Raw genomic sequence first — 24,590 nt, 5'->3', positions numbered from 1 at the left:
GTACACATCATCAATTGACAAACATGGCCTGTGGTTCACGATTTATGGCACTTTTGCAATTTACGTGGACACCAATTAAGGAGCAATGGTATCCGCCCGAACTTAAACCCCGACCATACTCCACAAAGATTAAAAATAAAATTACTAAAAAAAGAGTGTTTAATTTGTTACCTTACATAATAAGATAACAAACATTACTAAATAACTAATGTTGGATCTTTAAATAAAAAATTTAAAGGCTGTGAAAATATAACCTAACAATAATAAAACTTATGGGTACTGAGAATGTTTATCAAATTTATAAAGTTTGTTATGTCATTATGTAAGAGAATAAGGGGAAAAAAAGGGAAAAATAATTACACTTGGCTGGGGTTCGGTACGGGGTTTAGGTTCAGTCTGTTCAGAGCATAAATAATTTTCCTCAATTAATTGAACGGCACATTCTGCGGCACGTGTTTGTCTGGACTATTATACTTCTCTCCGACTTTATGGGCCTTTATTTCAATCAGGTTAATTCTTAATACAGTACCGTGATACGATTCTCTAAAACGACACACGGCACAGATGGTGTTGTACTTGAAGTTTCAGGTACAAAGATAAATGCATCAATCAGTATTAGAGAAGCAAGATGCGCAGCAACTTTTCCGCAATGGCCCCAGTTTACCAAAGCATTTGACAAGCCAGTTCGAGCCTCACCCACATGAAAATGTTTCACGCCCATGTACCATTGTATTTCTACAAAAACCAAACAGAGAGCGTTTCCTTTTGCGAGCTATGCCTATTTCATTTTTTGTTTTTTTTTCTTTTGATAATTTCTCCTTTAAGCATCTTAATTGGCATTTTCCTTTTGCAATTCTGTGTTCGTCTCATCTTAAAGCTAGCTAGCATTAGTCTTAACTGCCATGTGATCGATCATATGCTCTTGCCTCTTTTATTTCACAATACCATTATGGTCTCTAAGGCTTAAATTTCAGAACACGTCTACATTAGTTTACCATTGACGTATATACCAGCCGAGGTAATTATTATGGACCCTCGAGGTAGCTAAATGTATCTTTCATGGTTAACTAAATATATCGGAAGCTGTATATGGCTCCACAGCAAATATTGTGACAGAATATTTTTTAAAAATTGAAAAAAAAAAGTCAATAAAGAAAAGTTATGGCTAAAAACTTAAAATTTGGCTGGATCAAGATATTATGAGAGAAGCATCTGAATATTATCATTAATGATATAACACGTAGTTTTTTACAATTTAATTCTGAAATTCGTAGGAGGTTTTAAAAAAAAATGACTTTTGACTTTGAGAAGCCTAAACAGAGGAATTTAGCTTAATTCTGACAACTCATGCGGAAAATACGAATTATATAGATTTTGTCAAAGATTTTGGGATAATAAATAATGAAGTTAAAACAAAACCCACCGTGTATGTAGTTAAACCACGCCACGTGTCTTACGTCACTAGGTAGGCAAATATGTGCATAAAAAATGATTTTCTAAGATACGTATTAAGAGAAAATTTGAACATGTTGGTGAGCATTTGTTCCGTTATTCCGCGCAAGATCACGATAAAGAGTTCAGTGTTGCCTGGGATTAGGGGTGGGCAAAAAAATCGTAGTTTTAAAAAAACCGAACTGAACCGACGGTTTTTTTTTTTAATTCGGTTTGGTTTTTATTTTTTAAAAAAATCGAATATACCGTTTGTAAAAAAAACCGAAATGTCGGTTCGGTATTCGGTTCACTTAGCTGAACCGAAAAATTGAATTATTTTTTTATTTTATTCAAATCAAACATGATTTTATTCAAATCAAACATGATTTTATTCAAATCAAACATGTGTTATTTCTCTTTATAACATTATGATTATGTTTATATAGATGGAGTATTGGAGTTTCGTTATGTATTTTGAAATTTTAATATTTTATATTTTGGAAGTATCTTATTAATAGTTAGTAAGATATTAGTGATAAAATGTGTTTTGAATACTTTTGTATTTATTGTTAATATTTGTAATAAAATTAGGATAAATTAATTGTTGAAAAAAATTATTACATTCATGAGGCCCAATGGGCTAAAAATTTAAAAATTCAAAATAGGCCCATTAGGCCTAGAATCTAAAAAACCGAACTAAACCGAACCGATCCGAAAAGAACTGTTTGAATTCGGTTCTTATTGAGTTCGGTTCTTATTCAGTTTTTTTTATAAAATAATCAATTTAAATCGGTTCTACTTAATTTCGAACCGAACCGAACCGTGCCCACTCTTACCTGGGATGTTGGCCAAATTGACCATATTTCCAAAAAAAACGATCTGCGAATTTTCTCTTGGACCAATCACGTCAAAGTTCAATTTTCTTCGGAGAAGAAAAATAAAAAAAGGTCACAACTCACAAGGTTTCAGTCATTCGAGATTATCCCCAATTTGACAAATGTGCACTGAGTTTGATGCCAATCAGAACCTTAAACTAATAGAAAGGAACAAAAGAAATGCAACGTTGGTGGAAAAATAAATAAAAAAGTCTGAATGCTTGCATGGAGTTGGTGAACGGCAACAGCAAATAGATGAGATTCATGAGAAATAAGAAATACATCTCTGCGTATTGTGCGTCAGCCATGTTGGTGTTGTACTGCTGCGGCTGCGGGCATCAAATATTTGGCGTTCCATGATTGTTCAGTGGCCCAACTTGACCCTACACTTCTGAACGCTGCTTGGGCCTACGAGTTTGACCTAAATGACTGCGTATACACATTTTTTTTTATTAAATTTTCTTCACGTATAACCTTTCGATTAATTATACGTGTAAATGAAGGAGAAAATGGTTAATGCAACTTAGTGTCTATATTTTTAATTATATATTTTGTCCTTATATTTTAAAAAATATAAGAATTGAGAGCTGAATTCAGAGTAATCATGGGAATTAAGAATCTTTTCTTATCTTCTTTACTTTAAATTATCTTGTATCTTATAAGCGGAGGTTTAAGAACCATCAACTAACCTTAAGAGTAAAATAATAGCAAGATATGTTTTACATTATTTTTTATTTACTTTTATGGCTAATTTCATAAAATGATCTTTTTGTTACTTTTTAATTAATGTCCCTAAGATTTTTGTAAGGATATTTTTGTAAAAGCTGAGAAAGAGTAAGGAAAAAAGTGTAACATATCTAACAATAAAAGTGTATTGAGTATTTATTTTTTTTGAAATATAGAGATTAAACAAACATATGCCTAAGAGAAAATAAATGTGTGATATGAATCTGACGAATAAAAAGAGAATAATATCGTGACCTTCTAACATTTTTCTACTTATGACGCGGGATGAAATATTTTTCATGTCTTAAAGGTTTTTAAATATTATGAATGGTTTCTAATTGTTTTTCATATTTAGTGCAATTAACAATTAAAACGTGGCATCAACGTAGCATGGCAATATTGAACATATGAGTGGCTGTAAGTCTCGGATTCTTCGAATTAAGTGGTACCCAGAAACATCATCACCTTTGCAATAATTATCAACTAATTCAAGATGATTTAAATTAAATCAAATTGGATTTTTAACTCTTTATCTTATCTGGGATTCAAATGTAATCAACTAAAGAACAATGCATGAAAACTGCTCCGTCAAACCTCGAGGAGCTTAATTTAAAATGAATTATTTATCACACCTTCTGAACTATTATTTTCGACATTATTCTTAACAAGTGCTCTTTGCATATAAAGCCTTTATTAAAAAAAGAAAAAATGTACATGTTTCAAATAACTAAAATGGATTGTCCACAAATCATTTTTCTTTTTTAAAAGAGGTTCATAATTGTTCATAAACATGTGATACTTCAATGATTTTAAGTTATAAATTAAATTATCTTTTTCAATCACGACTGATGTGAATATACGGTAATAATATATTCTAAACTAAAGTTGGTTGGTGTGAGTGGCTCGGTACTCTCACTCCTTAAAAGAGGTCAGGGGTTTAAGCCCCGCTCTCGTATGGAGTCGCCACTTTGGCCAGCACTTTACCCTTTACTGGCCTACTTGATGCGAGCGAGGATTAATTGGAGTTGTGGTACGGGTTTAAAAATACCCTCCACAGTTGGGGCTTACTCAAGACCACCTCATAGTTTAAACAAAAAAAAATATATATATTCTATCCAGCAGTTTTCTTACACCTTCCCCGTATGATAAGAGTCACGACTATTTTGGATCGCGGGATTAAAGAATTATATCATCTTATCAAAATGATAAGCAAAATCAAAGTTTTGATGATTCTGTATCAAGTATCAACGGCGTTTGTGGCGCAAACAAGAGACGACAAGGTGAAGTGGGTCCTGTGCTATACTAATAACATACAGTACAGTATTCAACAAAATATTAATAACTAAAAACATGAGAACAACTTGATACAAATTGCCCAATTAAATAATTTTCATTTGAAGATATGATAATTGATGGTACTAATACAAGGACGAGAGAATCTTATTGAAAAAAAAAAATTATGAAATGATATTGTGATAGAATTAGTATCAGCCGTTGAAAAGATCTCAGTTGGTGAATATTAGCCGTTGAAATTTACGTGGGGTCACCATCGCCAGTCGTTTCCTTCGCCTTGCTGATGTTAACACAGAACTAACTAGCTGGCCTGACAGCTTTCTTCTTCTGCGCATTCGTTTTGGACCGTCGAATTCTCACCTCTTATGCTTTGGCAACAACTAGATATTTATTGTAATTTCAATTTCTCTGTCATCTCATCTCAAAAAAAAAAAATTTTTTTTTTCTCTGTCATCTTGTAAAAATAAATTATTATTTTATGAGAAGCTCCAGAAAATGTCACGTGTCGTTTTATAACACAAATTGACAAAAACACCCTCTGATTGCTTTTCCTGCCCCCACTATTATTTGTCGATTATTATATGGTACTAATCAGTACTCTAGAGTAATCTGTACTGCAAATTGCTATATATATATATATAGAGAACAATGTATGTTTGCTCTTCACTTGAGTTAACATTTCAAATCTATAGAAGAATATGAAATTAATTTTTAGTATTTATTAATGATTTGAACATAAATTTATTAGTTGATAGGTAATGAGACTATGATAAAGAAAATACCAACTATTACAATTTAGTGTCTCTTAATAAATTTAAAAACGTAATTTTCATAACATTGTTCAACATAGATTATGAAATTGGACTAAAGAAAATATAAGACTTCTTCATTTTTTGGCATCATAAAATATACAAATACCATAATATAAATACATAATTTAGAAATTTGATAACAAAGTTTCGTTTTCACACAATAAATTGCCTTGACTTTAAATAACAAAAACAAATCAAAATTGTATTCGAACAAATCTAAGCAATCTAACGTCCTGTTTCCCTTTGAATAAATACACCACTTGATATATTAAGTCAAATAAAATACTGCACCCCACTAACACCTAAGGTTAGTCTGGACATTTTCATCTAATAGATTAAAGTGGCCTTTCCTTTTCCCACGAATCGTGACCACATTAGGTTGAGGCGTTAGGGTCAATTTGCAGCGTGATCACGGAAGGGACAATATTGCTCAAGTAAGATCGTTATAATTATTAAATTACTAACACTACTACACAAAAATCATGCGCTCTTTCGTGGTCACTACTACGCTGTCTACGCACAGCACCGTCGCTATTGTAAACAATCACTTTTGTATCCAAAAAACAAAAAGAGAGGGAGAAACGTGTCAGTAAATGTAAATCAACAGTTGGGCCGGTGTGATTCACGGTTTCACGTGTTTAACCTTTACACAAACCATTTCATTGGAACTGAGCTGATGGCCGGTGCGACAAGTGGCGTAGTAGCAGCGGTTTCACGTTTTAGTATATATATTTTTAATTAGTATTTGAGATATTATCGTTTTCCACAAAAAATATTATGACACATCATGTCAGTACTACGGTTCGATAAAATCATCAGTTTACCATTAAACGTTTAAACTGTTAGTGTTTTCCCACCACTCCGTTAAAATTCAATTAATATGTAACGAAAAATTAATAAAATATCAATTTTATCTTTGGAGCTCAAAAGACCATATAATTAACCTTTTATGAAATTTGTAATTAAATTATCATTTGTTGTTCTTCTTTTTTAAAGGGCAAAAATTACCCTTTATGAAATTTATAAAATTGACCTTTTAAAAGACCATATAATTAACACTTTATAAATTCTGTAATTAAATCATCATTTGTTGTTCTTCCTTCTTAGAGGGCAAAATCATCTTTTACGCTCTAGGGATAAAATTGACCTTTTATGAATTTTTCGTTACATATTAACTGAGTTTTAACGGAATGGTGGGAAAATACTAACAATTTAAACATTTGATGGTAAACTGATGGTTTTACCAAACCGTGGTACTGAAATGATGTGTCAGAATATATTTGGTGGGAAAATGATAATATCCATTAGTATTTATTTAAGTTGGGTTTTTATGAATGGAATTTATATCAAAAAAATTTTAATTATTTTATTACCGATGAGAATTTTTATTAAAAATTATAAAATTAATTTTATAGGTAAATGTAAAGTTATGTTATAACATAAATAAAATAAGATAGTCAAATAAGTAAAATACATTTTGGGCTTTTAACATTTTAAATTTTGAACTTTTATTAGTAAAGATAAAATAATTTATTCAATTTTCAAATGCTCAACTCATAAAAAAGAAACAACAATATAAAATATTAAACGAACTTATATAAGTAAATAAGTATTTATGACCATTAAATAAACTATATCAAATACCAATGGATCTTTGGTCTAATGGAAAAAGTGTTGCACTTATAACGTTATAATATTGAGTGCAAGGATTTAAGTCTTCATAAGAGTTTTATAAAAGTTAGTTTCGGTACTTCCTCAGTTATCAGTTAATTATCTGAAGACAATCTCTCTCTTATAAAATGCGAGTAGAATCATCTCTCAAATATTATAGAGGGTTAAAAGGTATTTCTTCAGTTGGAGGGAAAAAAAAGAAGAAAAGAAACCCGCGAAACTTTATTGCAATCTCATTAAGATTACGTATATTTTTATTTTTTTTAGAAGAAGATTACGTATATTCATATCTTTTAAATTTAGTGTTACGTAAGGGGAGGTTCCTGTATATCTAGCGATTATCTCCCAAAGTTTGTAGTTTTGTAAAATATTAGGGAGTGAAGTGAAACATAGTCATTTTCTCCTGAATCAGATTCATTTGGTCCGTGAAACGAGCCGCGTAGAACTGAAATATCCCAAAACTAGTGTCCTGGAACCGCCTGCTGACTCGGATCCCCAAACTAAACCCTCTCGAAAGCACTCAAGCATCAACTATTCAACTCTCCACTAAATCTAACCGGTTACTGGAACTACCCGTCCTATACTGTATTTATACGGTACACAGTTTCCTTTTATAATTTAATTTATTCTCCGAGATTTTTTTTTTGAAATTTTCGGTTTATATATAACACTCACGGGCGCCTCTGTAGTCCTGTTAGAGTGAAGCTATACGGGTCGTACTTCGCTTCAGGAGCTTCACCGGTACTTTTCGCCGGCGCTAAATCGGAGAAAAGGAAAATTTGTAAATCATTGAAGTCGTTGCAAATCTAACGTGAGTTTTTCAGTGTCATCTCTTCAGGAATTTCCACTTTTTTGGCATCTACCTCGATTTATCAAATTTTGAACTTTTTTTCCTTCCTGAGCTTGGGAAAGTGAAGTAATTTCTTGAAATCGTTTCCTTTTTTGGTTGATTTGTTAACTTATTTCTCTGATTTTTCAGGTTAAAGGAGATAAAAGGCGAAGACTTTTTTCTGGATCTGTTTATAATTAAAATTTCGAGTAAAAAATCTTTTGAGAAATGGGCGTGAAAGTAGCAAACACATGTTTACAGTGGACACAGCGGATAATTCCTCAGTCTCCGTCATCTTCACAAGCCCTACCATCAGCTATCTCTTCGCCTTCTTCAAAACGACGCAGTCGCAGCAGCTGCAGCAGCGATATCGGACCGCTCGTGTGGCGCAACGTCCAAGGACTGGACCGATCAGCTCTGTTCGGTCCTCAATTAGCGAAGCAGCCTCACCGCTCTCGCTCCTGCGAGTATTATCCAAGGCCAAGAATCCAACACGCCGTTAGAAGAACTTGCAGCGCCAGCTTGGACGCCTTTGACGAAAACGAAAACGAAAACGAAACTAACTGCCGCGATAACGCCGTCAACTCAGAATCAGAATCCCGAGATTATAGAGACGGCTTTGTGGATCCTCCATGGGAAGAAGACGAAATAATTCAAGAGAGTATTGAACGGAAGGCTAACAGTGTTGACCTTCCTTTATCGCTTCGAATCATAAAGAGAAAGTTACAATGGCAGGATGGGTTTAGAGAAGCAGGCGAGTCGGCTTATTGTTCAGTTAAAAAGGCTTTCTCATCTATGGTGTTTATAATCCGTGAGCTTCATAGCTTCACTTTACAAATGAGAGAAATTTTATTCTACGAAGACCTGCAAGGGATTCTTGTTCGTGTTCAAAGAGAAATGCACGCGTCATTTGTGTGGCTGTTTCAGCAAGTGTTTTCGCATACGCCCACCTTAATGGTGTATGTGATGATTCTGTTAGCGAATTTTACGGTACATTCTATGGCAAGTAACACTTCACTTGCAGCAACTCCGCCGCCAGCGGCAGCGTATCACGAGTACGCTTCCACGGTTGAAGTTCACAACCAGAGGAGGCACAAATTTGATTCATCGTCTATCAAATCTTTCTCAGTTTTTTCTTCTAGGAGTGGGAAGACGACTTCAGTTGGCGGTAACAATGGCGGTGGCGGGAAAATCCGGCCGATTGGCAGCGGGACAGATGGCGACGGCGGGATTGATCGGGTGGATCATTTTAGAACGATTGTCCCAGACGGTGCTTCTCAGTTGTCATCTTTCGGGACGACTAGAGACGCAGAGTCGGTGTCGGGGCAAGTTGATAGAGAAGAAGAATTGAATTTGTGGAACTCAATTGTGGATGAAGCTTCACAAATGCAAGTTACTGACGAGTCGCTTGATCATGAGACTATGGAGAGATTTGTTTCTCCTGTAACGGCCAACATTGAAGCTGATGATTATGCTGATTATTTCAGAACAGAGCTGCTTTATCAAACAGGATTAGCACAAGAGCCTAATGATCCTTTGCTTCTTGCTAATTACGCTCAGTTCCTCTACATCGTTGCTCATGATTACGACAGGTACCTTAATTTTTTAAGTTAATTAAGTTTGATTTTGGTTCATGGAATTTTTAAGTTTAGAATATTTTCAGGGTATAAAAAAAATATATATATATATAAACGGCATATACTATAACAAACGTTGTCGTTCTGTCCATTTCTATTTTTGGGTTTGGTTTCTTGAAACTTTTTTGTTTGTTAGAGAAATGTGTGGTGTGCCTTTTCCCCCTCGACCCTCGTGCTGAAATACCACTTTTTCTATCACCTAATGCGCGTGACTCCACACGCTTTCACTAGAAAAGATCTCTTCTTTGTTGACTTTGAATGGATGATTAGTGGTTTTGGTTGAAAATATCTTTGTGAGCTAAATGATCGCCAATTAAAAGTTTTTGAAGTTTTAGTTAGACTAGTGCTTGACTAATTTGTTTGTTTGTGTATGCAGAGCGGAAGAGTATTTTAAGAGAGCGATAGCGGTGGAGCCGCCGGATGCGGAGTCGTTCAGCAAGTATGCGAGCTTTTTATGGAGAGTAAGAAATGATTTATGGGCAGCCGAAGAAACATTCTTAGAAGCCATATCTGCTGATCCTACAAACTCGTATTATGCTGCCAATTATGCTAACTTTCTTTGGAACACTGGTGGGGAGGACACGTGTTTCCCTCTCAGCTCTCCAGATAGCAGCACCCAAGAAGCTTAATTCCCAAAAAAAAAAAAAAGGAAAATAACAAAAAAATTCTATACGAAAGGACAAGAAAACCCACCACCAAATGCATATTATCTTCTCACCCTCTCTTGATTTTTCCCGGAGTTTTATAAATAAAAACATGCACAAAAAATGAGATATAAAGGGAGAAGTTCTCTTGAATTTTTCTTTTCTTTTCAAAGGAATATCTGGGGAGTGAGCAGAGCAGGGGACATTGTGGTGTTAGCCTCCGATATTCAAGCTTGGGCGGGTGGCCGGCCGCCTGTCCGGCCCGCCATTGGTTGGAAATTGGAGATCGGGATGAGGAATGGTATCTGCTGCTGGCTCGATTTTTGCTTTCTGTTTTGCACGGTTTAATATAATTTGATTTTTAATCTTTTGGGCGAAACAAACCACATGGCAAATTGTAATTAAAATGTTGTTAATATATCTTTCTAGAAAATCAATGTCAAATTTGGCAAAGTACCACCAGCCTGGTGCGTGCCGTCCATCTCATGCAATTCATAATTATAATAATTCCATTTTGTTTCTTAGTGCGTATTTGATGCATTATATCCTGTAATGCTTCGATTAGGAGCTAATGGTTCCTTTAAATTTATTTCTTTTTTTTTTTTTAAAAAAAAAAACACGATTGGAGAATAAAGAACCCCTTATGGAAGTAAATGATGACCTAATTGAATAATTTGCTTTGTATGCTGAATTTTGCATGTAAAGCGAAATATGCTTCAGTCCATGCATAGTTTATTTGAAGTTGGATTTTCGGTGGGGAAAAAAAGTAGTTGCATGCAGCAAGGGAAGGCACTCAGCAAAATGCACATGCCTCTTGAAAGACTCGAAAGCACAAAACGATGCTACAAAGCTGGAACTTTATGGGACTTGAATGTGCGAACACTGCGAGTGCAGCAAAAGCAGTTCTTGCGTGTTGGTTGGATTCTCCATGTGAACAGAATGGGTAATTCTATCAAACATAAATAAATAAATAAAGTTGGTAATTGATTTTAAAAGAGTGCTTTTTACGCACCCCATCGTCGCAAAGTTCCTTTTCTCTAGATGAAGATCTGTGATCGACTTTCAACATTTTTTTTTTATCTCTACTTTCGAATGGTAATAATATGAATAATTCAGAATTAACGTGAAATCCAGACAGGCATAATATTGGTGGAACGCTAAAGCAAAAAAAAGTTTTTTTTTTTTTTTTTTGGCATTCTTAAGGTAAATGGGCAAATTCACAAAAAAAGGTGCATAGAGATTATAAAGGAAGTTGATATATGTATTCCTACCAACCTCTCGGTTCTAGATTAAAATTATCGTGATGATTTATATTACGTTGGAAGTTCTTGCTTTGTTTGTACATGTGTAAGTGGAGAAAAGCCTTAATCAAGATCCAATAAACACATGGGATTGCAATTGCAACGAACAACTTTTGTGGCTCGGTCGTCGGGATTGAGATTAGGCCAACAAGAAAATGATGGCTGGTCACGTGAAGGGATGGTCATTTTGAGCGACTTTCATGGGTTCCCCCTTTTCCCCTCCCATCACTGTTCGCTAGCCACCTGTCTCTTTGTCTCTCCTCATAAATTCTACGTTTCTATAATGTATCAATAATAAGTATACAAATTATTGGATACTAATTACGTTTAGAATTCAAACTCCAAACTCGCGCATGGATAAGTCAAATTGTTTTTTTTTTCTTTTTTTTATTTTATGATGATTTTAAGAAACTTTAATAGGATTGATGTGCAAAATTAAAAAAAAAATGATTAGAGAGAACTAGCTTCTCTTTCAGGGAAAAAAAAAAAGAGAGAGAGAATTAATTAACGATTTATTTTTTTTGTTGCAATTATCAGTTCTTAGGCATTTTTAAAAATTTTCTTGCAAAAATTAGTTTTCGGCTTAAGCAAAATATATTTGCTTTGGGCCCAATGAAGTTGGGTCCATATTGATTAGTTACGGGGCAATACCAATGGCCCAACTGGTTTTTAAACGGTAGTCACGGGGTCGGGATTCTAATTTCTTGAATCTGATTAACAACGATTTGTGAATTAGCTAGAAAAGCATTCCAGATGAGATTTCCCGTCAAAATATTTAACAGAAAATGTGTAGAATATGCCCTAGGATTGTTAACCTCAACCTTAATTATTTAACTAAGGTATATTCAAAATTAAAATTCAACAAAACAACAAATACCATCTTAAATACGATTAATTTACACACTATAGTATAGTGTATTTTTATGACCTTACCATTGTAGTGTAAAATGAAATGTAACATAATAATAATAATTATTATTATTATTTTTCATGCAGTCCATTCGTTTCCATATTGTTAAGTAGCTCAAACTTGGGCATTAAACTCCTAGACAGATCACCTTTTCATTGTCGTTTTGGTCAAAATTTTAGTCAACTTAGCTCATCCAATCCTAATCGTGGTTTTAAGTTGTACAACTCAAAATGATGGCCACGAAAACAGTTAAAACACAACAATTCCTGAATTTCATCACCCTAATAATTTCCATTAAATATGTCATAAATGAATGGGGCACCGGCTATTTTTTATTATGCCACTGACTTACCAAAATCGGCCTCTTTGATTTGCTACAAAAATAGTGTTAAATAGGGGTAAAGTTGTCCTATCAACAAGGGCAAATGATACTTGTCCGAAATTCGCGAGTGTCCAAATCACACTATCTAGTAGCCAAACTTTCCAATTTTCTTCAAATTTTATGCAGAATATTAATAAAAATGATTATTTATTATGAATTTAATAACGAACCCACTAATGCCTCCATCTCACATTTACTTTTGTCTGAGAGAGGAAGCCCAGGAGTTACAGCCAGTAGCAAACATCAGCCCTTGGATTCACCTCTTGATCAACGGCCATTACGCCATGTAGCACATTAGAAGGCTTGTTATAAGCTCGTGTCACCTTCCATAATGGCTGTTTTTTCCTTTCTTTTTCATTTTTCTTACAAGGTAGCTAGCTAGAAAAATTGAAGCCAAAATTGAAGCTTTCTTCCAATTCAACGCCCTTTTAATATCCCTTATTGATTTCACTTCTTCGTCTAATATCTCCTCAAATGGAAGCAGCAGCAGCAAGAGGAGGAGGAGGAGGCGGCAACACTAGCTTTAGGTATCAAAATTTACAACAGAATAACAAGCCTCATCATCAAGTGTATCGCCCAAGTCCTCCATTAACGGCCATAGACAGGTTCTTATGGGGCCAAAGCAATTGCTCGCAGCAACAGCAACAACAAACACAAAACATTGCGAGAAATAATAAAGAGAGAGTTATTTCGTTGTGTGCTTTTTCTTCAACAAGTGGTGTAAGTACTGCAGCAGCATATGGCGGGCAGCATGAGGCTTTGCGGCCAAGCACCACTACTACTACACTAGAGCCAACAAGCTTCGTTGATGGGTTCTTTGCTGATGGCACTGCTAATGACCAAAGTCTTATAAATTGGTCATATGACAGAATTTACAAAGAAGGTTCGAAGAGTGCTTGTAATAATAATAAAGGGATGATTGGGCATAAGAGATCTAATAAGAAAGGCGCTTCTGTTGCTTTAATCAAAGGCCAATGGACTGATGAAGAAGATAGGTGATGTAACATATTTCGTTAGTTATTATATAGTTTGTCTTATGCAAATTAACTGATTTATTTTATTATATATATATATTTTTTGTTCTGTTTGGTTACTAAAGTGTGTTAGGGTTTTGTTTGTTTGTTTGTTTTAAAGGAAACTTATCAAGTTGGTGAAGCAGTACGGAGTGCGAAAATGGGCTCAAATATCAGAGAGAATGGCTGGTAGAGCGGGGAAACAATGTCGAGAAAGATGGCACAATCATTTGCGCCCTGATATTAAGGCATGATTCTCAATCATTTTCTGGAATTATCAGCTTTACGAAGCCTTAATGGGCATCTAAGAACTCTATTTTATGGTTTAGATTTTCATTTTGGGTTCTTAAGTATTCAATGCCACAGATATATACTCTCAGATTTTGCCCTCTCTTTGAAAGACAAAGATTTTACTCAAGTTATCAAGGATCTATCCAAAAATCCATTATTAGGTTTTTGCATTTATCATAATTATTTCTTGTGAGTAATAATTTTGTCCAATAAAAAGAGAGCTAGGGTTTCAACTTGCGAGACTAGTGCTTCTGCTTTTGTATACAAAGGTTCATCTACTAGTCTTTAGACCCTCCCAATCTAAATTCTGTGCTATTGTTTTATGGACCACAATAATTAATTTAGTTTAAAATGTGTCTAGGGTTTGTTTTATCTGTTATGATCCTCTCACGTTTCTTCATTTTTCATGTGACCTAATAGTCATATTATAAAAAAGGCCATGCTTTTAGTATTTTAGCACTCAAAAAACATTTTACTGTCTTGTGAAATTCTAATTAAATGAAAATGTGTTTTCATGATTGATTCAGAAAGATAGCTGGAGTGAAGAAGAAGAGAGAATCTTAGTTGAAGCTCATGCCAGAATCGGAAACCGATGGGCGGAAATCGCTAAGCACATACCTGGAAGAACCGAAAATTCGATTAAGAATCATTGGAATGCAACGAAGAGAAGGCAAATTTCCAGGAGGAAGAACAAGCAAAACGAAAAGCAAAAGGGAAATAAAAATAAGCCTCAATCTTCAGTGCTTCAAGACTACATTAGAAGCAAAAACAGTAATAACAATAGCCCAACTTGCTCAACTTTTTCAGAAGACCCATCAATTCATGATCATGATCATTTCAATTACTTACTCCCGGAACTATCAGAATCGACAACCGATGATTCTCCACCCTTGATTGCTGAAACATATGATGAGGAATTGAGCTTCATGCAAAATTACTTCCCCAGCAGCAATTTCAATCAGCCGCCCATTGAGCAGCATTATAATGATCATCATCAGCATCAGCAGCCCACTGATGTCACCAACCAAGCAGTACAAGCGGTAGAACCTCCCGCTGCTGCTACCAACATGTATTCGGATCTCTATTTGTCTTGTCTACTTAACGGAACAACTATTTCTTCTTCTACGGAATGTGGCCACGGGTACAATATTAACGACATGAACATGTACTTGCAGCAGCAGCAGCAGCAGCATGGTGTAGATCATGAGATGCAAGAGATGGATTTGATGGAGATGGTTTCTTCTTCTCAATTCTTTAATTAGTTAACAATTGGACTTTAGACTTTTGTTATGGTTTTATTGAATATTTTTGCTATGTACTTATGTCCAGTGGCTAGCTAGCTAGCTAGCTTGTTTGCCATAAACGAATTAATGGTGGTGTTTTGTTTTCATTAATTTTCTGTTATTTTACTTTTAGCTGGGACTCAAAGCGAGTGTTTTCAGTTTCATGTGGAATAGTTTTAATTTGTATTCTTCTTCATTTCTGTTTGATTCTTCAAACGTTTTGTTGACCAAAGTTTTGGTCGGTTCTCAACATTGATGAACGGGGCGTTTGTCTGTAATAATTCTATCCTGTTATGAATAACTTGTCGTCCCAAAGTGGTTACGGCGTGCCCGACACTTTTTTTAATATTAGCGGAAAAGTACACTCAGGCCCATGAAGTTTGCTTTAATACGTGGATAGACTTTTATTGTTTTATTGCTTTAGAAATGACACACAGACCCCTTCTGTTAATCGTCCTGGTTTTTCGAGATATACGATACCACTAGACTCACTCTACATCTTAAGATCTACGCGGTGGCCAGATTGATTTCATAAGAGGGACACTCAAACTGGGAATATTTTCGTTAATGTGCAAAAGTCTTGACATTAAACAAGTAGGTGGTCGTGGACAGAGTTGAGCAGCAAAATAAAATAATGCACACAAGTTCGTAACAATCAGAAAAGAAAGAGACCATGTAAGTATGTAACTCCAAATAAGATTGTCAATAAAGAATAAATTTTCTGTTTTCTTCTTCAAATAATTCCGCAAAAAAAAAAAAAAAATGGATTGAGGGTAATAAAAAACTTAATGACAACTTGAATTCCCTTTCTTTTTCTGTAAGTAATGAACAAAAATGCTTTTAGGACCTTTTGATCATCAAGCAGATTGTTCATCATCGGGCAATTTTTACTTCTCCCGTTTGACTAATTTTGATGTATGTAATTTATTTTCGGAGATCGATTCAAGGCCAAATTCTTGAGACTTTGAATCATGACATTTTGGCTCTGGCAAAGAAAATTCCAGCAAAAAGACCTGAAAGAAGTATGAATCGGTTAACACAAAATGAAAAATCAAACACACGCACACAATAAATAAGAAATCATATTAAGCAAAGTCGAAATTTTGGTTACCAAAAAGTATGCTGAACATATTTGGCACACTGAGTGGGACGTTGAATAACACTAAACCAGCAAGCGATATGGGAATCTTGTTCAAAGAACCCACCAAACTGCAAGAACAAGAGGACGCAGTACGTCATAGGCTTATAGCCACACTTTAGATATAGTGCTTTCAAAATTAAGCTACAGCACAACAGTTACAACTAGCAATTGATTATATCACCTGTAAGTTGTTGGGCCAGTTTGCTGTAGAAACCACATAGAAGTGAAGCTAATAGCAAGTCCAAGAAATCCACTCGCTGTTGCAGCAACCCAGAACATTGGCAATTCAATTACACCCCTGCAAATTATAACCACCTGATTTGTTAAAAGGCAAAGCACTGAGTTAAAAGTCTTTTAAGGCATTCACTTACGCGTTCATCACATATCTCCATTCATCAAATATGAGAATCAAGAACATGGCAAAAGGAAGAGACAATAAATTGTTCAGTAACACCATTGAAACTTCATTCAGAGACCCTGATCTTGTAGCCTGCTTTGCTTTGTCCATGACTTGCCGGAGAGTAAGCTGTCACAATGTGCAGCTGTTACATGCTAGTTTGTGGCAAAATTTCTCAAGGATTTGCTCAAAATTGATTATTCCGAAACAAAATTTTAATCTCGGGAGATGTTCAAAGAACAATTAATACCGAGTAGCTTGCTGTTAGGATACAATTCACAATCTGCCATGCGTACCCTTTTGTGTCAAATGAGAGATCTGTAATGCTACCACTGACAGCAGAGATAATCTGCAGAGCATAATAAAGACTTTTAGTACCAAGAGACAGAAAATTTGTACATGAAAGTAATACAAGGGGCAGAGAAGTGAAAATGAAAAAAAAATAATAATAAAATTATTTTTTTGGTATTACCACATTTACCATTAAAAACATAGCAGTCCAAACTTTCTGATTCTGACGTTTTCGAAACATATATAATTCACCAACTGCAGTTAAAATATTTGTCATATTCTTGAGAATCGTCACCATTGCAATATTGATGTATTTCAAACTGAAAAAGAAACATATATCAAACGGATTATTTACTAATTCGTTAGCTGTGTATGGCATCATGTGGGAAGAGAACTTACATAAGCTGCAGTTCAAATCTTACCTGTACATGCCTGAAACAAGCATTCCAATAAAGATTAAATTGACAGGTATCCAAAGCTTGATCAGCTTCCAATTTAACTTCTCTACTGAAACTGCTCCGAAGAACCCGAACACAGCAACAACTAGAGTACTAATCAAATTCTGCAATGAAAAGCAGCCAAAAGAATAAGCCTAGGGAACATTTCATCTTCTTGCTACTACTGCCAACCGAAATTGGGCCGGATAAGTAGCATACTTGATAAAACATCAGTGAGATGCCGGCGTTGAAATTATAAGTTGACAGAACGACTTTGTTCAGCAAGGTCATGCTGCAAGAAGAGATACAGTAAGCTGTTCCAGATATTAGTGGTCCAGATTTTACAGCTGGCCCGTGCTCTCGCTTTTCATCCCCTTCAACAGGAAGCTTGAAATTGCCACCAACTGCAGCTCTACTCCCTCTAAACAACCTACTTGATATAAAGAGTAAGCAGACCTTAGAAATAAATTAACAATTGAAAAAGGTTAATGCGAAGGCCAAATGAACTATTTTTTACCTGTCAGTCAATCCTCTGTATCCTTGATTTTGAATATTTCTGGTTTCACTTACCGTCACTTTCCTATTAGGAGAGCTTGCTGCCGCCTCCTCGGAATCGCCATGAATCACTACATCTAGTTTGAAATTAGACATGTCACCAACCTGAAAATTGGCAAATGAAAGAAACTCAAAACAAGTAACAATCAAGAAGATAAAAAATACTTATTACTAGATATACTAACGTAGATAGCGGAAGGGTTCTTAAAAATGAGCTAGCCAGTCACTCATCAAGCTTCAAAGAACAAAAGTTCTTGCTTACCCTTGTTCTGTTTCTTTAAAAAGCTCACTGAAAAAGAAGCTAGTGATGAAAAGTGCTAACCAGGGAAATTTAAAAAAGAATTTATGTTCTTTCAACTTTAATGAAAAAAACAGTCTTATGATTTTCCGTTAGAAACAGACTGAAAAGGCTGATACATCATACGGATGACGTGGTAAGCATGTTGTGAGTTGTGACAGAGAGGAAAGGTGAGTCGTAAGAGTATGAGCTTTGAACTTTTTGACAGGCACGCAAAGGGAAGCGAAAGGGGTGGATCTGAAGGCATTGTTTGATAATAAAACTTGCAGGATTTGATGTGTACGAATTAATAATGCTAAGAGAATTTGCGCAAGACGTAGCAAGCGAGGTTCAAGGAGAAAGAGGGCCGTCCAAAGAGTTGAATACTATTTGTGACGGGCCATTTTTCGAGGATTCTTCAAAGTCAGATGATCCCATTTGTAATTTATATTGTATTTATCGCATTGCTCGATTCGATTGAGTGCAGTGAACTGCAAAGTGAAGGAAACTGGATTTAGCAGCAAACTTCAACAGGGAATGCATTGCATATGCGCCAGTTTGAACATCGAGCACTTCGCGGCCGAAAACGTGGCTTCGTGGCTCAGAAATCAAGGTGAGCCGGTAGTTTTAGTGGATCCAGCCCATTAGTAGTCTATTATGAGCCCAACAACGATTTGCTTTGGAGTTGCCCAGAGATTCATTGTGATCCAACCCAAATGCACTGCTTAATGCTTATAGACTTGTACCCATCACTTGATACACCTCTTCTGCAACCAAGGCTGTATCGATAAATTTGCACTCTTCGAGTGAGGGCTGACTCCGAAAGAAATTCACAAAGATGAGCAAGAGTGGGGAGAGAGATGGAGAGTGAGAGAAGAATAGAGAAAAGTTAAAAAGAAATGATTCATTCTCGATTCCTTTTGCACGAATTAGTTATGCTATACATATACTCCTCTGTCTTTTGGCCTTTAAAAGAATACAGCTCAGCATAACTTTGTAACAGAAAATATGACAGCAACATAAACCAGCAAAATATAAAGCTCTATCAATTTCACTATACGACATAATCTTTAAACCACCCAGGGGGTCTTCTCACTCTTGTGCCGGTATACCCTTCCTCACGAGCTACTTCTACTTCAACTTGTGATGAGGCTTCCTTCATGGGCTGCACACAATTAGACTCCTCGATGGGCTGCCCTTCTCGTAAATAATCCGGTTGATCCAGCTGAATGTGGAAGGTTGTATCATCACTCCTCGCCTTTTATTTTTTGTAGGGCTTTGCACAGTGGTTAGATTTTTGCAAACGCTTGTCCAGTTGCAAGTTATTGAATTTGCTTTTGGTAGCAGTCGGTTATCTCTGTAAGCCGAGTGTGGCTCAAGGCTTGAGCTCTGATTTATCTTGTATATATACAAAATGAATTCATTTTTTTTTCACCCAGGCAGCATCGTTCAAGCTGGATTAATATTGTGGTGGTCCAAGAATTTCCACCAAGCGTCATCAATCATCATTAATGCTATCATAATTTTTTAGATGGGTAATTATGGTATTGAATAAGCTATAGTTAGCCAAATTGGAGGTGTAGCTCTGCACTTAATTCTCCACGTGTGAAGATAAATAGTTTTGCTTGTAACTATCTTTTCTTTGCCTCAATTCATTCGCCTCGCTTTGTTGAAATCCCCATTTCATTTTTTGTTCTTAGCAATTAGCACTTTAAAGGCCCGAATAATAATTGATGATGCTGTCCCGTTGTTAGAGAATAGCCTGGCCAATGGCCCCATGTATAGTTTCCTAAAGATTGATTACGGTCGAGTGGTCGATTCCTTTTTATTATTATTATTATTATTTTGTAACGAAAGATGGTACATCTTTTCTTAAAACAAAGCAAAGTGAGTTAAAGCTTTGGGCAACAGGTGTTCCAGGCCACCGCTTGAAGCTAGCAATTAATTATGCTAGACCAAGAGACTACGCTGGCCGACACATATATTCATAATTCACTCTTTTATCTTTTAGCTAGGGACCGTGTCCGAGACTCCAAGAGAAAAATGAAAAATATCTGTATCTGCTCTGCTTAATTAAAATGAACCAAAACTAATTACACCCAAGTTTGGTGCTATTGCCATACGATTTTGTATCCCATATTCCTCTATAACCATCTCTCGTGATCTGCTTTTCAAATAATGAAGTTCGAGAACTGATGTTGAATTCAACTCTTTTAGTTTTAAACTTTTACAGACTAGAAATTTTCATACCAAAAAAAAAAAACAAAAGCACAATTGCACGTTGAGAGGGAAGACCTCCATGTTCAATAATCAATACCAAAGAAACAAATATATATATAATTTATTCGGCTCCACTGATCGCTCTCTGTCACCCCGCCGATAAACTAAACAATGCCAATGTCAACTCAAGATAGCATAATTTTAGCATTATCCCACTTAATTACATGAAAAACCAAACAAATAAACCAAAATCAAAATAAGTTCTTATGGCGTTCACTAAGTCAGCACTTAAACACTGATACTCAAAAGACTCAAACCATGAACAACGACCGTGATTTAAATGATTAGCGGCACGGCACTTCAATTTATCTGAACCTTACAAGTGACATTACTCTTCCGAGATCTCTTCGTTGTTGATCGGACGAGCTCCCAGCTGCCTTCTTCTGATTTTCAGAACATTGTACTACTAAATTGTCATTATGCCGATCAGTTGTACTCAACCAACCACCATCATTGTGCTGATCACGATTAGTAGTTGTTTTGGGGAGAAAACGAAAGAAAGAAAGAGAGAAATTTTACGGGCCGCTGCGACCGTGATAGCCGCAACACCATTCGATAGATTATCATGCATTTGACTAAGTAGGACAAATTAAACTACAGCAAGCAGTCACGGGCACATATATTGGGACCCACATCAAGAACCGGCAACCAGAACTCCATCGCCACCGCACATTTACAGTAAAAAACTTTGTCACAAAATAAGGTTACGTACATACAGATTGCAGATTGAAGTTTCTCAGGAGATTTAACAGAACACACACTCCCAACACCACCGTCATTACACAGTGTACACAATCACAAAGCAAGGAAGCACAGCCCTGGGATTAAAGACCAAAAGCTCCTCATCGTCGTCCACTCTTGAGTTGACCCCACCGGCACCCCTCCCGACGACCGAGTCAAACCCGCCATTCTCCTTCGCCATATCCACGTCGTCATCTGCATCGCACCCGACCCGGCCCGCCACGACCCGGCAGACCAACATTGCCCGTTTCAGGTTCATGAACTTGAACTCCTCCTCAATCTCCTCAGGGATCGCCACGTGGGCTCTCCAGCTGCTCGACAGCGTGGAAATTCCGTCCAGCTTGGGTGAGAATCCCGACTTTATGATCCCACAAACGCTGCAATACGTCTGATTGCAAATGCTGGAATTGCCGCTTTGCCCCAGGTCACATACAAAAGTTGAGCAGTAAAATCTCAGAAGCTCGTTGCCGTCAGCAATACATCTCTCGTCCCGCTTCCTTACGGCGCCGTTTCTCGCTGCTTTGGTTTTGACAAGCTCTCTGTACTCTTCAAATCTTGATAGAATCTTTGAGCTGTTGTGGATCTTCAAGATTCTATGTATCTCAGGATTCCTCTCCTTATTAGACCAGCCGGTTTTGAATATTATGTTCACAATATTCTTGCCGGAATCACCATCGATGAGCTCCGACACTGCATGTTTGATAGATTGGTGTTGCTCTAGAAGATGGGGTTTCTGAAAGATCTCACCACAAGCCGTGCATGGGAAGATATCGTTACGTAGAGGGAAGAAGGGGTTGTGATCAGCCGCCGAGATGTCGGATTCCGGGACACTTGGAGGTATGTCTGACAAGTGAATTTGATGATCAGGCGGGACCAGCGAATGCTGAGATGATCTCGCGGAGGAAATTATATTCGATGTTGATGAGGTAGAGCTAGTCTGGGACAAGCTGGGTTTCAGGGCCTTTGAATTAGAGAAGATACGTTTGAGATAGGACCAAGAGGATGAGAGAGCCTTGTGGGGTTTAGTTTTAAGGCGAGACGGGGAGTACGGAGATGGAGAGAGAGGAGAGGCCTTGCGTTTCTTTCTTGTTGGTGAGGGATTGTTGTTGGATGGGAAAATGAAGCAACCCAAGTGAAGTAGGAGGAGAAAGAGAGAGAGGAACTTGTAGAAGAACGACCCAATGCTTACTGTTGTTTTCGCCATTGATGTATGAGCTTGAAGCAGCTAGCTACCTTTGGTGTACGTTTCAGGGCATCAACGAGTCATTGTTTAGTGAGACAGAGAGAGAGAGAGAGAGAGAGAGAGAGAGGTGGAGTGACTGATGGAAGAAGAAAGGAAAAAGCAAAGAAGCATGTAAAGGTCGCTGACGTGTTTTGGTGGGGGCACACACGCACATAAATATGTATGTATGTGTGTGTGTTTATTATATGCATAACACTAAGTAACACTAAAGGGGGAATAAAGTTAAAAGAGTAGGTGTAACGCAACTTCACGCCACGGTGGCATATAAGTGTGATAAACGTTACTTATTTATACACTTATATCTGGATGTGGGTATCACTGTACCGTCACATGACAAGGTAAATGCATTCGTTTCGGATACCAAAGTGTTTGATAAAATATTTGTAAAATTTAAAAGTTAATAATCTTATTTTACAGTCGTGTAATAAAAGTTTTATATCCTTATTTTAAGCGAATTTTAATATTGCAAGAAAATCTTTATTTATTAGAAAAGAAATAGACATCTTTAAAAACATTAATGAGAGCTTATTTCTTAAAATTGACGAAAGATACATATAAATCTTACTCTCTTATTTCAATTATAAATTTAAAAGTTGTATTTACTACTATTATTAATTTTTATTTTATTATTAGAGCTTTCACTTTTGCTAACAGTAACTTTCAAGTCATAAGCCCATAACACTAGGATTCCAAACTAATTTAAATATTAATTAGAACTAATTATATATCATTGATCCAGAAAAAAAATAAATAAATAAAAGAACAAGGATAGAAACCAAGAAAGTTTTTCTTTAGCCTTTTTCTTTAGCCATCATTGATAATACTAGGATGTCAGTTTATGTAGTCTTTAACCGAAAGTAATTATGTATGTCATTTGCTATCTCTCCCTCCCCTTTCTCTATTCGAACCTTCTTTTCTTTTACTTATATTTTTCAAAATTTCTTATGGTATGCTTATTAAGGGAAGCAGTGCATTCATATTACACATATAATGGAGGCTATTTTTTCTTAAATATTTTCAAAAATCTTAAGCTATATGCATCTAATTACCTTCGCATTCTTATTATCAGTAATTCAGGTATATACTTACATTACCCCCTCAAAGGAAAACACATTTAAAAGAGAATTTTGGTCCCATCATTTAACTCAATGGAAATTTGAAAGCATAGATATGACTTATAACTAGAAATTTGAAAGCCTAGATATGACTAATAACTTAGACATTTAATAATTAGGAGCAAATTTAATGGGATTGGCATGTGCAATCCCCCATTTAAGCTGAGGATGCAACTTAACATTGTCTTTGACAAATGATGTAATTTGAATTCTCCTAGTTATGACATGAACGTGGCTCCACACATGTGCATGATCCCAGAGCATTATCACCACTTCTCAAGGGGAATCCGATGCCTGCTCTGTACTGCATGCACTCACTCACTCACTTCTCTGCCCAATTTCAGATAAAACTTTTGCTCTGATTCCTCAAGCTCAAAACGAATACATAACACATGATTTTGTCAAATTGCTCGCCTCCGCTACACCTTCAAAATCTTTTTGAAAGTAAAAATAATATGCCTGTGTGGTTTTGTATTTGTCAGAAAGACAAATCTCCCATGTCCTGTATGGGAGTCTAAATATTTAAGAAGCTAATTTCGAGTAACAAAAAGATTTTTAGCACTCACAATTATGGCCTCTAGCGGCCATTTGGAGGTCATAAAACACTTTTTAAAGTGAGCTTTTTTAAAAATAAATTTCAGTAATTTTCTTGGCGTTTGTTGCTGCATTTGTGCAATCCCACGTTTCTTCCAATTTTTTACTAAAAGCAATACGTTAGTTTTGGACTTGGTGGTGTTGATACTTTGTTAGCTAATTTTTTTTTTTTTTTGGCTATATAAAGTAAATAATAGACACTGTTCATGTGAATGGAGGAATCGTTTTTATCTTATGCTGTGTCCTTTTGTTTAAAGTTTGATAAATAAACTTTAAAATTGTGTAGTTTCCAGATAAATATATTGTTTGGTGATAGTAATTTATTTGTTTTGTGGGTTTTATCTAGTTGAGGTGGTAAAATTTTTCATATTGAAAATAAGAAATTCGGAATTTGAATTTTACTCGTATGAATAAGAGAATA

The 24,590-nt window shown here is 35.9% G+C and overlaps 4 protein-coding genes across 4 annotated transcripts; 2 read left to right on the top strand and 2 right to left on the bottom strand.

The window, feature by feature from the left end:
• The first annotated feature begins 7,475 nt into the window (after positions 1 to 7,475).
• Positions 7,476 to 10,442, top strand: LOC102614483 (uncharacterized). The gene is made up of 3 exons (XM_006488433.4): positions 7,476 to 7,619; positions 7,788 to 9,229; positions 9,651 to 10,442. The coding sequence occupies exons 2-3, from the start codon at positions 7,866 to 7,868 to the stop codon at positions 9,901 to 9,903; spliced, it is 1,617 nt and encodes a 538-aa protein (XP_006488496.2). The 5' UTR covers positions 7,476 to 7,619; positions 7,788 to 7,865; the 3' UTR covers positions 9,904 to 10,442.
• A 2,456-nt stretch (positions 10,443 to 12,898) lies between these two features.
• Positions 12,899 to 15,256, top strand: LOC112499370 (transcription factor MYB119-like). Its single transcript, XM_052432484.1, has 3 exons — positions 12,899 to 13,506; positions 13,646 to 13,772; positions 14,343 to 15,256. Exons 1-3 carry the CDS (start codon positions 12,986 to 12,988, stop codon positions 15,075 to 15,077), a joined length of 1,383 nt encoding a protein of 460 aa, XP_052288444.1. The 5' UTR covers positions 12,899 to 12,985; the 3' UTR covers positions 15,078 to 15,256.
• Positions 15,257 to 15,584: 328 nt separating this feature from the next.
• On the bottom strand, positions 15,585 to 19,038 carry LOC102621910 (GDP-mannose transporter GONST2). The gene is made up of 9 exons (XM_025102417.2): positions 17,882 to 19,038; positions 17,584 to 17,794; positions 17,350 to 17,489; positions 17,118 to 17,247; positions 16,887 to 16,985; positions 16,611 to 16,765; positions 16,421 to 16,537; positions 16,210 to 16,307; positions 15,585 to 16,111 (listed from the first exon to the last, which is right to left on the bottom strand). The coding sequence occupies exons 1-9, from the start codon at positions 18,013 to 18,015 to the stop codon at positions 16,068 to 16,070; spliced, it is 1,128 nt and encodes a 375-aa protein (XP_024958185.2). The 5' UTR covers positions 18,016 to 19,038; the 3' UTR covers positions 15,585 to 16,067.
• Positions 19,039 to 20,596: 1,558 nt separating this feature from the next.
• LOC102614196 (uncharacterized) lies at positions 20,597 to 22,587 on the bottom strand. The gene has a single exon (XM_006488432.4). It carries the CDS (start codon positions 22,419 to 22,421, stop codon positions 21,255 to 21,257), a length of 1,167 nt encoding a protein of 388 aa, XP_006488495.2. The 5' UTR covers positions 22,422 to 22,587; the 3' UTR covers positions 20,597 to 21,254.
• Between the last annotated feature and the right edge of the window lie 2,003 nt (positions 22,588 to 24,590).

The sequence above is a fragment of the Citrus sinensis genome, chromosome 8 (genome assembly GCF_022201045.2).
Source record: "Citrus sinensis cultivar Valencia sweet orange chromosome 8, DVS_A1.0, whole genome shotgun sequence".
NCBI lineage: Eukaryota > Viridiplantae > Streptophyta > Magnoliopsida > Sapindales > Rutaceae > Citrus > Citrus sinensis.
Note: the sequence above shows the minus strand (reverse complement) of the source record. Positions and strands in the feature narration are given on the sequence as shown.

Coding starts and splice junctions, on each gene's coding strand:
- LOC102614483 (XM_006488433.4), top strand. CDS start 7,866: ATGGGCGTGAAAGTAGCAAACACATGTTTACAGTGGACACAGCGGATA. Junction 9,230..9,650: donor GTTGCTCATGATTACGACAG/GTACCTTAATTT, acceptor TTGTGTATGCAG/AGCGGAAGAGTATTTTAAGA.
- LOC112499370 (XM_052432484.1), top strand. CDS start 12,986: ATGGAAGCAGCAGCAGCAAGAGGAGGAGGAGGAGGCGGCAACACTAGC. Junction 13,507..13,645: donor TGGACTGATGAAGAAGATAG/GTGATGTAACAT, acceptor TTTGTTTTAAAG/GAAACTTATCAAGTTGGTGA. Junction 13,773..14,342: donor ATTTGCGCCCTGATATTAAG/GCATGATTCTCA, acceptor TGATTGATTCAG/AAAGATAGCTGGAGTGAAGA.
- LOC102621910 (XM_025102417.2), bottom strand. CDS start 18,015: ATGTCTAATTTCAAACTAGATGTAGTGATTCATGGCGATTCCGAGGAG. Junction 17,490..17,583: donor TCTCACTGATGTTTTATCAA/GTATGCTACTTA, acceptor TTTTCATTGCAG/AATTTGATTAGTACTCTAGT. Junction 16,308..16,420: donor ACTGGCCCAACAACTTACAG/GTGATATAATCA, acceptor TTGTTCTTGCAG/TTTGGTGGGTTCTTTGAACA.
- LOC102614196 (XM_006488432.4), bottom strand. CDS start 22,421: ATGGCGAAAACAACAGTAAGCATTGGGTCGTTCTTCTACAAGTTCCTC.